This window comes from Python bivittatus, unplaced genomic scaffold, assembly GCF_059951505.1.
Source record: "Python bivittatus isolate LINGU-HERP-01145 unplaced genomic scaffold, Pbiv_v1 ctg000570_np1212, whole genome shotgun sequence".
In the NCBI taxonomy this organism is placed as follows: domain Eukaryota; kingdom Metazoa; phylum Chordata; class Lepidosauria; order Squamata; family Pythonidae; genus Python; species Python bivittatus.
In genome coordinates this window covers 6646469-6659789 of record NW_028277097.1, presented here as the reverse complement: position 1 = coordinate 6659789, position 13321 = coordinate 6646469, and the positions used below count along the sequence as shown (strand labels likewise).

The following is a 13321-nucleotide window of genomic DNA, read 5'->3' as shown; positions in this document are numbered from 1 at the left end:
AGAATGTAATTGTATTGTTTTTAATGATTCATCAAATAACATTCTTTTTTCTTTGTATAGGTGAAAATTGAGAATGAATTCAGCACTGAATTTTACAACAGTTCCTGGTCTTATAAGAAAGAAACAGAGCGTCTTCAAACTGGAAATAATTACCATCGATACACATCAAGGAAATCTGAACAGGGCCATTCAGAGGTATATGTGGTTTTCCTTTGCTTTCTTCCTTCTTCAAGCGTTAAAAAGGTGAAACAGACTTATCTTTGGAAGGGGGACTTTTAGAGATTTACAGCATCTTCAAAATTACCTGCACAATCAGAAATGTAACATCAGTTGGCTCTTGTGACAAAATACAAGTTCAGCTAGTTTCTTGAGGCCAAGAACTATTTCCATTTTGCTGGGAATACGACCCACTGTACATTCACAGTGCTTTAGAAAAGAGTTACTCCACTTTCCTACTAATCAAGTACCCAACGTGAAATTGACCATCCTGCTAGTGAATGTAGTGTGGTATTCTTCTCTTTTCTTCATCTTCTAACACATATCCAAAATATGTTCTGGAAATGGGATGATCTGCAGCAGATTTTGAGGATGCTGTAGATGGTGGGGAGCTGAAGAAAGGAGAGACATCCTCTCCTATTCCATCAACAGAAACCGCTTCCAGTGACTCTAGTAAACTCAGGTCATTAAGACAAGTTCATCTCTTGGAGACTTCAGGAATATGTCTGTGGAATGATCTAGGCAACAGTACAGAGGTGATTTGTAAGGATTTCCTATGTAGTATGTTTCTCATTCAAATCTTAACAAGAACTGACCTTCCTCAGGATCAGCTAAGGTCAGCTAAGTTGCCAATTATACAAATTCTAGAACAGGGTCCCAAAATCTATCCAGCTATTTTCGGGCATCCAAGGTTGTTTTAAACCCAGGCATCTGGAACAGAGGCCCACGTGCATACAACCATTGCCATTGCTACATGGTAAAAACCTTTGAAAAACTGATAGTAATTGCAAAAGTAGTTTATGGTCTATCATCATCATCATCATCATCATCATCATCATCATCATCATTCTCATTCTCATTTAGTTAGCTATTCTCTTGTGAATCTCAAAGTAGCTTCTAACAGAACAACAGAAATACAAAAATACAAATAATAACTTAAAAACTATATAGAAATTACATGTTTATTGGATCAAATAATCAAGATAGGCTTCAATCAAGAAAGCATGTGGTAGGCTATACAACTATAAGTAACTTGTCCATTTGTCTGTGAAATACCAGAAGCAATCCAATATGCCAGACACTTCAGTATATACTCTATCATAAATAGTGTTCAGGTCAGCATGAAGACAAGCAATGTTTATCTCTAAATGTCTCACAAATCTCTAATATCAGGTCATTAAAAACTCCAACATTAAGTTCAAGTGTGTTAAAAAACAGGAAGAACAATCTCAGTTGCTAAAAGCATTTGATTCTTGATTCTAGAATCCCTTATATTTAATTTCTTGCTTGGTCACCATAGATGACTAGAAGTTGACTAGCAGAGATAGATAGATAGTTTCATTCATTGGTTGATCAGAGGCAGATAACCCCCAGTTATTAGCCTCTTAGCAGGCTAGACAATAATTAATTTGCTAGTACCGGTAGTCCTCATTTAGTGACTGCCTCATTTAGCGACCATTTGCAATTACAGTAGTGATTAAAAAGTAACTTTATAACCAATCCTCACATTTACGATCTTCGCAGGTCTGTAAAGCAAAGGAAAACTGAAGTAAGATCATAAGCACAGTTGCAGTTTCACTTAGCAACTGCTCTACTTATTAACCAAGTTGCTGGTCCCAATTGTGGTTGCTAAACAAGGACTACCTGTAATGTTTGGGATGTTTGTGTGCCATGTTGAAAAGGCACCTCAGCAAAATGTGTAGGGGAATTCTGGGAATTGAAGTCCACACATCTTAAAGTTGCCAAGGTTGAGAAACACTGAGGTAGAGGGAAAGGGAAATCAGTTGCCAGGACTGAGAAGAGTCTGCACTGTTTTGCACCAGCGATAGGCTGAAGTAAATATTTATATGACTAACCTGAGACAATTGCAGGCATTTGCCTGTAAACTCCAAAGTTTTATATACAGAACCTTATTTGTATATTTGTGAATGCCATTTGCTGGGCAGAGGACTCCAATCATTGAATTTTGAAGAATGCAAGTTTAGATGGTGACCCAACTATGGCATGTGCAATGGATACCAGCTCACTTATCCATCCTCCTTGTATGATTGTGAAAACAGCTGCCTGACTGATGTCTTGTCTTTCTAGAGTAACTACCTTATGGTTATTGAAAATTCAGTGGAAGTTGCTCAGTTCCTCAATAATCAACCAACTTTTTTAAACCTTGCGGAGCCCTTTTGGAAAGAACTTTCTAACCTTCCCTCCTTCTATGAACATAATGCATATCACAGAGTAATTGAACATTATGGAACACATTTCCTGCATTCTGGATCTTTGGGAGGATCTTACAAAGCCATCGTTCACATGTCTACAAACAATGCTAATTCAAAAGGTAACGTTTCAGGGCACTCAGCACCCAGTAATTCTGAATAAGCGCCTTCTATTTTTGCACCTGTTTTTTGGATTCTTACTGGTTTGGAGAAGTAATTCATAGATCAGGTTCAGTTCCTGCTGATTTGCTATTTTTATAAGCCAATCAGGTGAGAAACATGATCATTTTAGATCCTGGACCTCACTGTTTTATTGAGGTGGGGTAGGAAGAGATTTTGGAGGTGATTACACATATTAGTCTAGTTTTGAAGCTTTCAGTATTTATCTTCTACTGCACAGCTCTGTGCCCCCATCAGTATTCCATGCTGTACTGTGGTTTCTACCTTCCTAATATATGACAGCAGTGTTTCTCAACCTTAGCAACTTTAAGATGTGTGGACTTCAATTCCCAGAATTCCCCCAGCCAGCATGGCTGGCTAGGGGAATTCTGGGAGTTAAAGTCCACACATCTTAAAGTTACCAAGGTTGAGAAACACTGTATTAGGACAAAGTAGGCAGAGAAAAATGACCAGTTATGATGAAAACTAAAAGCTATACCCCAAGTGCACACAATTCTGTATTTAAAATCATACTATTGTTACAACTAAATGAGTTTGCTTTTGCTCCACTACAGTAAAGTGCATTTTCTTAGTAGTAAGCAGTGCCTTGTTAGAGAAAAGAACATTATTAAAAGAAATAATAATAGCAACGATAATAATCTGAACAGCTTTAGATGCAAGAGCTGTGCAGCATTTCAGTTCTTATTTTAAAAAGTGCTTTGGAACATATGGGGCTGTGTAAGTCTTTAAAATAGGTGTGTCTTTTCTTAGGTTTCTACAGCTACTTCCTACAGCTGCAACATGATCCTGGGAAAAAATATGGTTGCTTTAAAGATTTGCCATGAGGTTGCTACATTCATGCCTCCTTGTGCTCTAAAACCCTTCTGAGAACCAATTCCAAAGACTTACACAACTCAGTTTTAAGCCTTTGCCTAAATCATGGCTCTGTGCTAGATCCATTGCTTCTGCTATTTGCAAAGGGAGAAAAAGAATCATTTTTAAAGATACCTCCATGCATGGGCTACAGGATATTTCCTATCTAGGTTGGCCCTGGGTCAGGTGATTTAACTGTAGTTAAAACAATATTTTGTTTAAAATTGAAATTACAGTTAGTTAAATCTTCTTTACATAAAATCATCCATTTCAGCTATAAATAATATAATGTGACTTTCCAGTAAGGCAGATGGTCTATGCAGACAGGGCTGTTTCTGTGATGGTCTCCAGTATGAAATTTCTTCCTAGATTCATTTAGCAAATGTAAGCATTATTAAGGCATTTCTTAAAACATTTTTTTTTATCCTTACTAAAGCTCATGGCACTATTTGGTTTATTACATTTCCTTTCCCATCCATGGATTGTGTTGCTTTTATGAATTGTTGAGTTATATTAATTCTATTTGTTATTAAGATACATTTTAAAAACGGGTGAGTTGTCACTGGGGTTTGGGTTTAGGCAGAAAAATAGAACCTTTTGATTCCTAAAATAAGCACATTTGCCCTGTCTAAGTAGCAGGATTAACTTGTGGCATATAACCCTGCAAGAGCTGCCTATTGATCTTAGAAACGATTGCACTGACTCACCATAGCACAATCAAACCTATCTAATGATTGTCTCTTTCATTAGGCCTCAGTCTAACAGATATGCACAAATGCACTTCTTCTGGATGGAATATTTGGATTGCAAAGAAAAAGAAAGTAGAATGTGAAGCGCTCAATCAACTGTTGAGGGAATCTTCAGGTAAGGGACTGCAGGTACAGGGAGGAAGGAAGGAAGGAAGGAAGGAAGGAAGGAAGGAAGGAAGGAAGGAAGGAAGGAAGGAAGGAAGGAAGGAAGGAAGGAAGGAAGGAAGGAAGGAAGGAAGGAAGGAAGACTTCCAATGCTACCTGCCAGCTTCCCACAAGGAAAGTCAATGGGGAAGCTGGGAGGAAGTCAGAAGTCGCTTCCATTCCCACTACTTTTATGCCCACCCATGGTCATTCTGTTTCTCTGTTTAGGTAAGGAAACAACTCTGAAACGATGACCCAGCAGGTCACGGGGTGTCTAGTACCCAGCTAAAAGATCACAGCAGCTTACTGCTGGTTCTTCCAGTCCATTGTTCCCTAAGAGAGCCCCGGTTACTCTCAAAAGTGGAATTCTGTGGCTATAATAAGGATGTAATTCTTGAAAGCTTTGCATTTTTATTAGGTGTAAACATCTTAGGAGCTCTCATGATTTACCATGTCTATTGTCCAGGCTCATATTTTTGGGCATTGTAAGTTGTTTAACTTTTAAAATGCTACGCTCTGCCTATCCTTCCAGGAGTCCGCAACAATCAGATTAAAGCTGACCCACATGTAGAGGGAGGAGATCCCGGAACTGTGGCTGGTTTAAGTTACATAGATGTGAACAATCCAGTTGCAAATACAGAACGATATTCCCGCTGGGCTCAATCAGTGTCTCTTTATCCTACCGTTATTAAACAAAAGGTAAGACTTTTGATGGATTGCTTAGATTAGGTGGACCCCTTTGCATAACCAAAAATCAAGGATTTTGATGCATGAAGGGGATTAATGGGATCATGCTTGTAGGTACTATTTTTCATACTCTATATTGACATGATGTACTGGACAGCCCCTACTATCCTATGCCACTTGCAAGCTTTTATTTTCATGTGTGATTTTAGTGCCTTTGTGCAGAATTTTGAGTCACATACCTGGAGCTTATGTGCATCACTGGCTACGCTTATTTATCATGCTTAGCGTGGCTTTGTTTTAACCATGGTTTTTTGCAGTCTGCATATATTCTAAATCATTGTTTACACTCAATTTGTCGTTGTTCAGTCGTTAAGTTGTGTCCGACTCTTCGTGACCCCATGAACCCTATTGCGCCAGGCCTTCCTGTCCTTCCCTGCCTCCCTGAGTTTGCTCAGTTTCATGCTCATTGCTTCAGTGATGCTATCTAATTACACTCAATATTGCAGGCCAAATCCAGATAAGCTGCATTAAGGCTTAGCTCAGTGTGTGATCTCTCTCTAGATATGTGTTTGCATATTTTTGTTCACACACGACTGCCAAATACATAGGGGGCCATGGCATTTTTTTAATACTTTCATTCAATATCACTCCATTAGGACTACCATATTGGCTGCATAAATCCTGATGAGGCCTAGATGGCAACAGAGAGTTTGGAGGTTTTGTATCTGTTTGCTCCTATCTAGTGATTATTTAGATTTTTGCAGCCCAGGTACGTTAGCCCTGCATTCCATGGATCTACAGCAGATACGCTGGGAGCTGATATTGGGTGCCATTTTGCATAAAGGGCCAGGTATCTTTCCCCAAAGCATTATATAAAAATGATTGAAATCTTGCAAGATTATTTATTTTATTTATTTATTTATAAAATTTGTCACCACCCATCTCATTAAAAAGCAACTCTGGGCAGTTTACAGAAGAGATAGACTCAATTAAAATACAATATAAAAATATTGTATATTATCACACACCGTTAGATTTCAGGATCTCAGCCGTTAGATTTCATACCGTCTCACACAAGATTTTAGCATTTTTTTTACAAAGAAATAACCTTATGGGGATATCTGATTGCTTTTTATGGGAATTGCAGATGCTCTAAAGCCTCTGGATTGTGAATTCCTGACCCGCATAATCTCTCCCCCTAGCTATGCCATCTCTTGTATATCACCCCAGTCTTCTGTTTTAGAACAGTCAGTTGCTCAAAGTTGATTTCATCCCTTCCTACTTAAAATAAAAATAAAATGTTTGCTTTGCTTTCCTGCATTTGTTTTCATTCCTTAAAATTACTGTTGACAATAAAAGCAGCTTGCCGTTAACTTCACTAAATTGAAGAAGAATAACTAAATGAAAGCAGTGTGCTTGTGACCATTTACATTTGCCAGCAAATTAGTTAAAATATTTTATTTAGTCTAAGTGTTTTGTTTTCTAAGTGTTTCAGATCTTGGGCACGACCAGCAGAAATTATACAATTTCAGATATAAACTATGCAAAAATGTACATAGATATGGATTGAGCATGGCTAGGAGACCTGTTTCAAATGCATGTCAGTTATGAACCCCACAGTGGCAAATTTTCTTATGTTTGGGCACCATACAGCAAGCAGCATTATGGATTACTGATTAATTATAAGTCTCTAAATAAGTGTAACGCTTCCCTCCTCTTTCTCCTCCATCCCCAGATTATATTTTTTTGTGTCAAAATACTGCTGTTCTTTTCCCCTGAAGCATTTGCCTGAATGTAGTTTTACTTTATTTTGTATTATATTATGCAAAGCATTTATTCTGTTTTTCATTATTCAGAAGTTTAAACAGATGGTATCTTGCAAGGCAAATGTAATTTCAATTCTTAAAAGGTTTGATTAGCATCAGAATTACTTTAACTGTGGCTTTTAATTTGCTATTTTCTTTTTTAACTTTTGATTTTATTGCTGTGAGATTTTTTTTGTCAGCTATTAGAAATGTACCCCCAGCCTATCCCTGCATGCATGTATACCTAATAAAAGTCTGCTTTTAAAGTCCTGTGGAAGCTTAGGAGGGACTGAGAATACTTTTAAAGTTATTGTTATTATTCAGGTTTTGGGGTTAGGAAACCAATTTGCAATGTGGTGGCCACATAAATTAAGTATCTATCTATCTATCTATCTATCTATCTATCTATCTATCTATCTATCTATCTATCTATCTATCTATCTATCTATCTCTCTGTCTCTCTGTCTCTCTGTCTCTCTGTCTCTCTGTCTCTCTGTCTCTGTCTGTCTCTGTGTCTCTGTCTCTGTCTCTGTATCTATATCTAAGAATTTTTCAATATAGTAAAATTATACAATGCAAACAAAAGAGAAAGAGAAAGAGAAAGAGAAAGGAAATCAGTGGGAGTCAGGTGGCATATACGTTTAATACATTTAATAATACACTTATTATTATTAAATTTGTAAAAAAGAGAGAAAGCAAACAGTTATGCCTTCTAGCCTTCTTTCTATCAAGTAATTGTCATCTTAATCTTTTCCCCATCCTCTTCATCCCTTCTTAATCCCCAAATCCCAAAATTATCAATTCAATCTTTTCTTCTTTCAACAAAAAGTCCATATAAGATTTCCAGTCTTTCAAAAAAATATTTGAAATGTATGCAATTTCAGTTCATTTTAAAATCCAATCTTCCACTGTAGATATTTCATTGCTTCTCCAACTTTTTGCATACAATTGTCTGCCACATAAGTTAGGTCTTGTTGATTTTAAAGTGAATATTCAAGTTAATGTATACTAGATGTACCCAATCAAAACAGTGGAATTCTTAACTGTGTATCTTCTCTATAGCTGGAGCCGCTCTATGAGTTGGTAAAGGACGTACCGTGTGCCTCAGTCAAAAAACTGTACCTGAAGCGAGCAATCGAAGACTATTTGAGTGAAAATGACCCCTGTAGGTGCAAACCGTGTCAGAATGGCGGTCAGCCAGCTGTGGAAGGAACTCAGTGCATATGTTTCTGCAAACCATATACCTATGGACCAGCTTGTGAACTGGGCGCTCTTGTACAAGACCAGCCAGGCAAGTGATTCTTCTCTTTTAAAAGTCAGGTATTTCATTTAGGCTGGCCATTGTGTAACCCTCAGTCTTCTCCACTCTTCCTTACTGTAATTTGGAATATATCTTCAGAGCTGCTACAGAAATAGTATGATTACATTAAACATAGGAAAAGAGCTGTTCTCTGACTGTGGCCAGTATCAAGCTAGGCAAAGTAGTGATTGTGGGAATGTAGTTACTGCATCTTTTGAGTCTTTAGATAAATTGCATTTACAAGAATGAATGTATATACAGATAGTCCTCATTTAGTGACTACCTCATACAGTGACTATTCACAATTATGATGGTGATGAAAAAGTAATGTTGTGACCAATCCTCACATTTACTACCTTTGCAGGTCTGTACAGATAGTCCTCACTAACTGACTACTCATTCAGCGACCATTTAAAGTTGCAAAAGCACTGAATGAGTATTACTTATGACCGGTTCTCAAAGTTCCGGCCATCGCAGCACCCCCACGGTCATGTGATCGCCATTTGCAACCTTCCCTGCCATACCATCCATCTCTGGCCTTCCTGTGCTTGTGCCACACTGTGCCATCCACCCCCATGCATGGCCTGCAGTGCCCTCCCAGGACCTCCACTGGCCTCCCCCACCCCTCCACGGAACCCTCCCACTCCTGTTCAGCACTGCTCTGCTCCTTACCTGGGACTGCCACTACTTCCTGCTTAACTATCTGTGCATCTTGGAGTTACAACCTGTGCATCTTGGGGTTACGACCGCATTGTTTAGCAATGGCAATTTCAGTCTCAACTGTTGTCATAACCTGAGGACTACCTGTAAAACAAAGGAAAGCTGAAGTAAGGTCATAAGCCCATTCGTGGTTTCACTTAACATCCACTTAACTTAACAACCAAGTTGCTGGTCCCAACTGTGGCTGCTGAATGAGGACTGCCTGTATCTGATAGTTACAGATCAGGATTCCTAATATTAGATAGTAAGGGAACCAATACATATGCACAGCTTTGAGCTAAGGAGCAATTAATTGAGTATGAAATCATTGGTATAAGCCCAGTCATGGAAGATCATTTCTTTTTTCCTCAGTTCCTTCTGAGCATCAGAAATCCTTGCTGATGCAGTGTAAATCACAAAAAGAGCTATGAGTATCTCCTGTCTCCTCACCTCTGTGCTCACACTGGCTGTTACACAACATGCTTATTAAACGAACTTATCTTATCCTAAACCTTTAAATGATCTGGTTAAGCATGCTGGTGTGAACACTGCTGCTAATTGTAACCTGCTGAGAAACTTTTGATCATGATGGGAAGAAATCTAAAATACCAACAAGCAAATAAATGCTGAAACAATTTCAGTGATGTTTCCAAGATATCTATAGCCAGCAATGAATGCTCTATTGTTGTTTAGGTTCCAGGCTCTTCCCTTTGGTGGAAAGAGCCGATGCAGAGTTTGATGCAGAGTATGCATTATCCAGCCTACAAGCACTGCCAGTGTAGCTGTTAAAAAGCTTGGTTTGCATTTGCAGAATCATAGTGTCCAGTTCATGGGAAGTAATAGCATCACTCTGTTCTGCATTGGTAGACTGTAGTGTATGGTATCAAGTTCTGCTTTCATATTTATGAAAGGCAAATGAGCAATCTGGAAACCATATTTTATGGGGAAAAGTTGGGGGGGGGGAAATGTACATTTCCCCTTGCAGAAGTTGAAGCGAAGATGTTCCCTGTTGCTCCAGAAGGCGGATTTAAAACCAGCGGGTGGACATTTCAGTAAGTTTGATTTTGGCTGTGTACCAGTTACAGTAAGAAGTGTTTGACAGTGAAGGAGGCTGGTTTGGGAACTGAACCGTTAAAGAAATATATATATTTCTTTATTTTATTATTTACACACACACACACACACACAAGCAATGGATACAGTGCAGTTTATTAACTCACAAGGAAGAACAGACGTTTTCTCCTCTTTCTTAAAATAGCACAGGGCCTGAAAGTGATTTATATACATTTCTCAGGTAATTGAATCCTAATTGCAAAAGAAGGAAGCTTAGCAGAAAACAAAAGGAGTGAGTCACACGTATATCTTCAAAGCAAAACAAAAAACAGGAGGGCGGTGACAGGGTTAGTGGCTTCTTCCTTCAGTAGTGGAGGTGCTAGAAGGTGCTGACAGATGTTCTGGGCATTGCTGCACTGGTCAAGAAAAGGCCAAGTCAAGTTCAGGCAAAAGAAAAAAAAATGACAGGAAACATGGCATTTTAGGAAAAGAGAAAAAATTAGCATCCACTGTAAAAATTCCTACACTGAGGATGCATGTTCATTGGAGATATTTAACTAGAGAATGGATGGACTTGCACCAGGGATGCTGTTTATATCAGATATTGCAATTCCAGCTCTGGACACAGAGTTAAATTGGATGATTTTTTAAGATCCCTTCCCTGCTACAATTTAACAATGGGTGAATTCTCCTTTCACCTTACAGGAGTCATTGATGGAGGCTGGAGCTGTTGGTCTTCTTGGAGCCCATGTACAGGAGGAAGGAAGTCTAGAAGTCGGAGTTGTAATAATCCTTACCCAACGGGTGGTGGAAAATCTTGCATTGGTGAACCCTTTCAAAATCCTCAGTGTGAGGATGAAGATTTGCAGCATTTTCAGTAGGAATACTATTGGATATCCAATCTGAGATCAGGATATAAGAATATTTTTAATGTTTGTGTGTGTGTGTGTGTGTGTGTATGTATGTATACACACACACACACAGTATGTATGTGTATGTATGTATGTATATGTGTGTGTGTATGTTTATACTCTGTGTGTGTGTATGTATGTATGTGTGTGTGTGTATGTATAAATAAATAAATAAAGTTTGGACCTGACTTTAAAAATGTCAATTTTCATGTGAGGTTCAAGAAGCTCGAAACACTTTGAACCCCCCCCCAAAAAAAAATCTCCAAAAGTGAGTTTTGTGTAATTCTGAATTTGGTAGATTTTTTTCTCTTCTCTCCAGATGTTAATAATTTTAATATCTTTGATGTTGAATAGTCTTGTAGAATGGCCTCCTCAAAAAAAGGGAACCATTTTGAAACGAAAGATGACAAATGTCTTGAACTTGGAGAAAAAAATGTTTTATAATGTTTTGCTTTGTAGAACAATAGAGCCACACTGCTTTGATATCTCGGGAACTGTCATGGAATCCTGCCCATCACCACCTCCCTTGGAAAATGGATATGTTCAAGTAGGTGAAACATAAAAGAATATTCTGTGTATTCTGAATGTGTGTGCAGATACAGAGATATAACTTAGACTTATCCTATATCTACTTATTCAGAAGAAAGGCTCATATATGATGTACTTTGATGCGTTGGCATGGCAACACTCTAACTTTTCAGTTGCTGTAGCATGACTAGGAGTTCTGGCAGCTCAACACCTTTGGAAGGGCACTTGGGTGAGAAAACTAGAATGGAAGGACCACACTCCCTTGACATACTTCATTTCATCCAGTGAAGTATTTTCTCTCTTTTCCTCTTTTTCTCCCTCTTTTTGGAGGATATGCAAGATGTTTTTGACTTCTTAACTACTTCCATCAAAGGTCCAGAGAGTAGTTCTACTACTAGAGAGTTTTTTATGGTCTTATTATTGTTCTTCAAAAACACAAGTACTTAATTCCAATTGCTATTGATATTTCAAAAATGCATAAACAAAAGAAAAAGAACACACTGTTGTATTGTTTGACATATTCTGTAAGAATTATTTATGCATGTGAAGATTTGTTTGTTGGGGAGAGGAGTTCAGTTCAGTGATTCTCAAGGTTGTTGGTTTTTCCTAGGATGCTGATTCATCCTATCCTGTGGGGAAAAGCATCCATTATGCTTGCAACACGGGATATGTAATTGTGGGAAACCCAGTTGTTACCTGTGCTGAAGGCTTGAAATGGACCATTGGAGAAATCAGCTGTCAGAGTACGTATAAGAATAGCAGAGAACTGCTGGATCAGACCACAGGTCTGTCTAGTCCTGTACCTGTTCCCACAAGGGTCAAAGAGATAATTCTGGGAAGACTACAAGTAGGATATAAATGCAATATCACTATCTTGGCGATATTCCCTAGAGACTGGTATTGGGTAGGATAAGTCCTTTCAGCCTGAAAGTAGCAATATTTGTTGATATTAGTGTTTCTCAACCTTTGCAGCTTTAAGATGTGTGGACTTAGACTGACTCAAAGGCACACACACACATACAGATACATACACATGCTCTACAGTAGTATTATGAGAAAGGAAGGAAGGAAGAAAAACACACACCTAGTCATTATCTCCACAGTAGGCAACATGACAGAGGACCTAGAGATCCTCATATAAGATGGGTATGTCCTAGGGAGGGAAGATTTTTATTAAGTGGAGGCCTTAATGGTTGTCTAATCATTGATATTCCCAACAATTCTTCTCTTCTTTCTGCTTCTGATCTTTTCCCTCCCAACTGCCAAAATCATATTAGTATTCTTCTGTTTTCTCTCTGTGTGGTTGTCCTCAGTAATTCTTTTTTCTTCTTCTCTGTGCCAAGTTTCTTCCTTCTTCTGTTCTGAAGAAGGGAGAAAAATGGGCAATATATATTGTTTCCCCACATCTATTATTTTATTTCACTCCACAGAAATAATTAATAATAATCATAATAATTCTGATAACTACTGTCACTTTTTTCTTCATATGTCACCTTTTTAAAGATTTCTTCTTATAAAAGTAAACTTTCCAAACTCTAAAATCTCTATAAGGGGGAGATGGGCAGGGATAAATTTAATAAATAAATAAATAAATAAAAAATATATATACCATTATACATTGTTTTATCATAGAATGTATCCATAATATTTATCCTTCTGTGTTTTACTTATGTAGAGATGTAAATAACTTTCCTTTAAATTGCACATTATGCAAAAACTTTGTTTTGTGTTCATCATACATCAGGGTTATTTGTCTCCCAATAAATCCTAAAAAAAATCTGGTTACTCAAACATTGTATAGTTCAAACAGAGGAAGAACTTGATATACTTTTCTAATCTAGCTTTCCCCAACATGGGCACCTTTCAGACATGTGGACTTTATCCTCCAGAATTCTTAGCAATTAATGTACTAAGAGGGGAATTTGAGGAGTTGAAGTCAGCATAGCTAGAATAAAGAAGACTACCCATGTCTGTTAGTTTAACCTGG

The 13321-nt window shown here is 37.9% G+C and overlaps 1 protein-coding gene across 2 annotated transcripts in view; it reads left to right on the top strand.

Annotated features, from left to right (window-relative positions):
* C7 (complement C7) overlaps positions 1-13321 on the top strand; it is a 36348-nt gene that overhangs the window by 13926 nt on the left and 9101 nt on the right. For both annotated transcript variants that reach the window (XM_088152781.1, XM_088152780.1), the window contains exons 7-14: positions 61-195; positions 2305-2548; positions 4209-4322; positions 4884-5050; positions 7906-8134; positions 10601-10772; positions 11266-11353; positions 11945-12077. In XM_088152781.1, the coding sequence (XP_088008907.1) occupies positions 61-195; positions 2305-2548; positions 4209-4322; positions 4884-5050; positions 7906-8134; positions 10601-10772; positions 11266-11353; positions 11945-12077 (1282 nt within the window). The remainder of the gene's footprint in view (positions 1-60; positions 196-2304; positions 2549-4208; positions 4323-4883; positions 5051-7905; positions 8135-10600; positions 10773-11265; positions 11354-11944; positions 12078-13321) is intronic.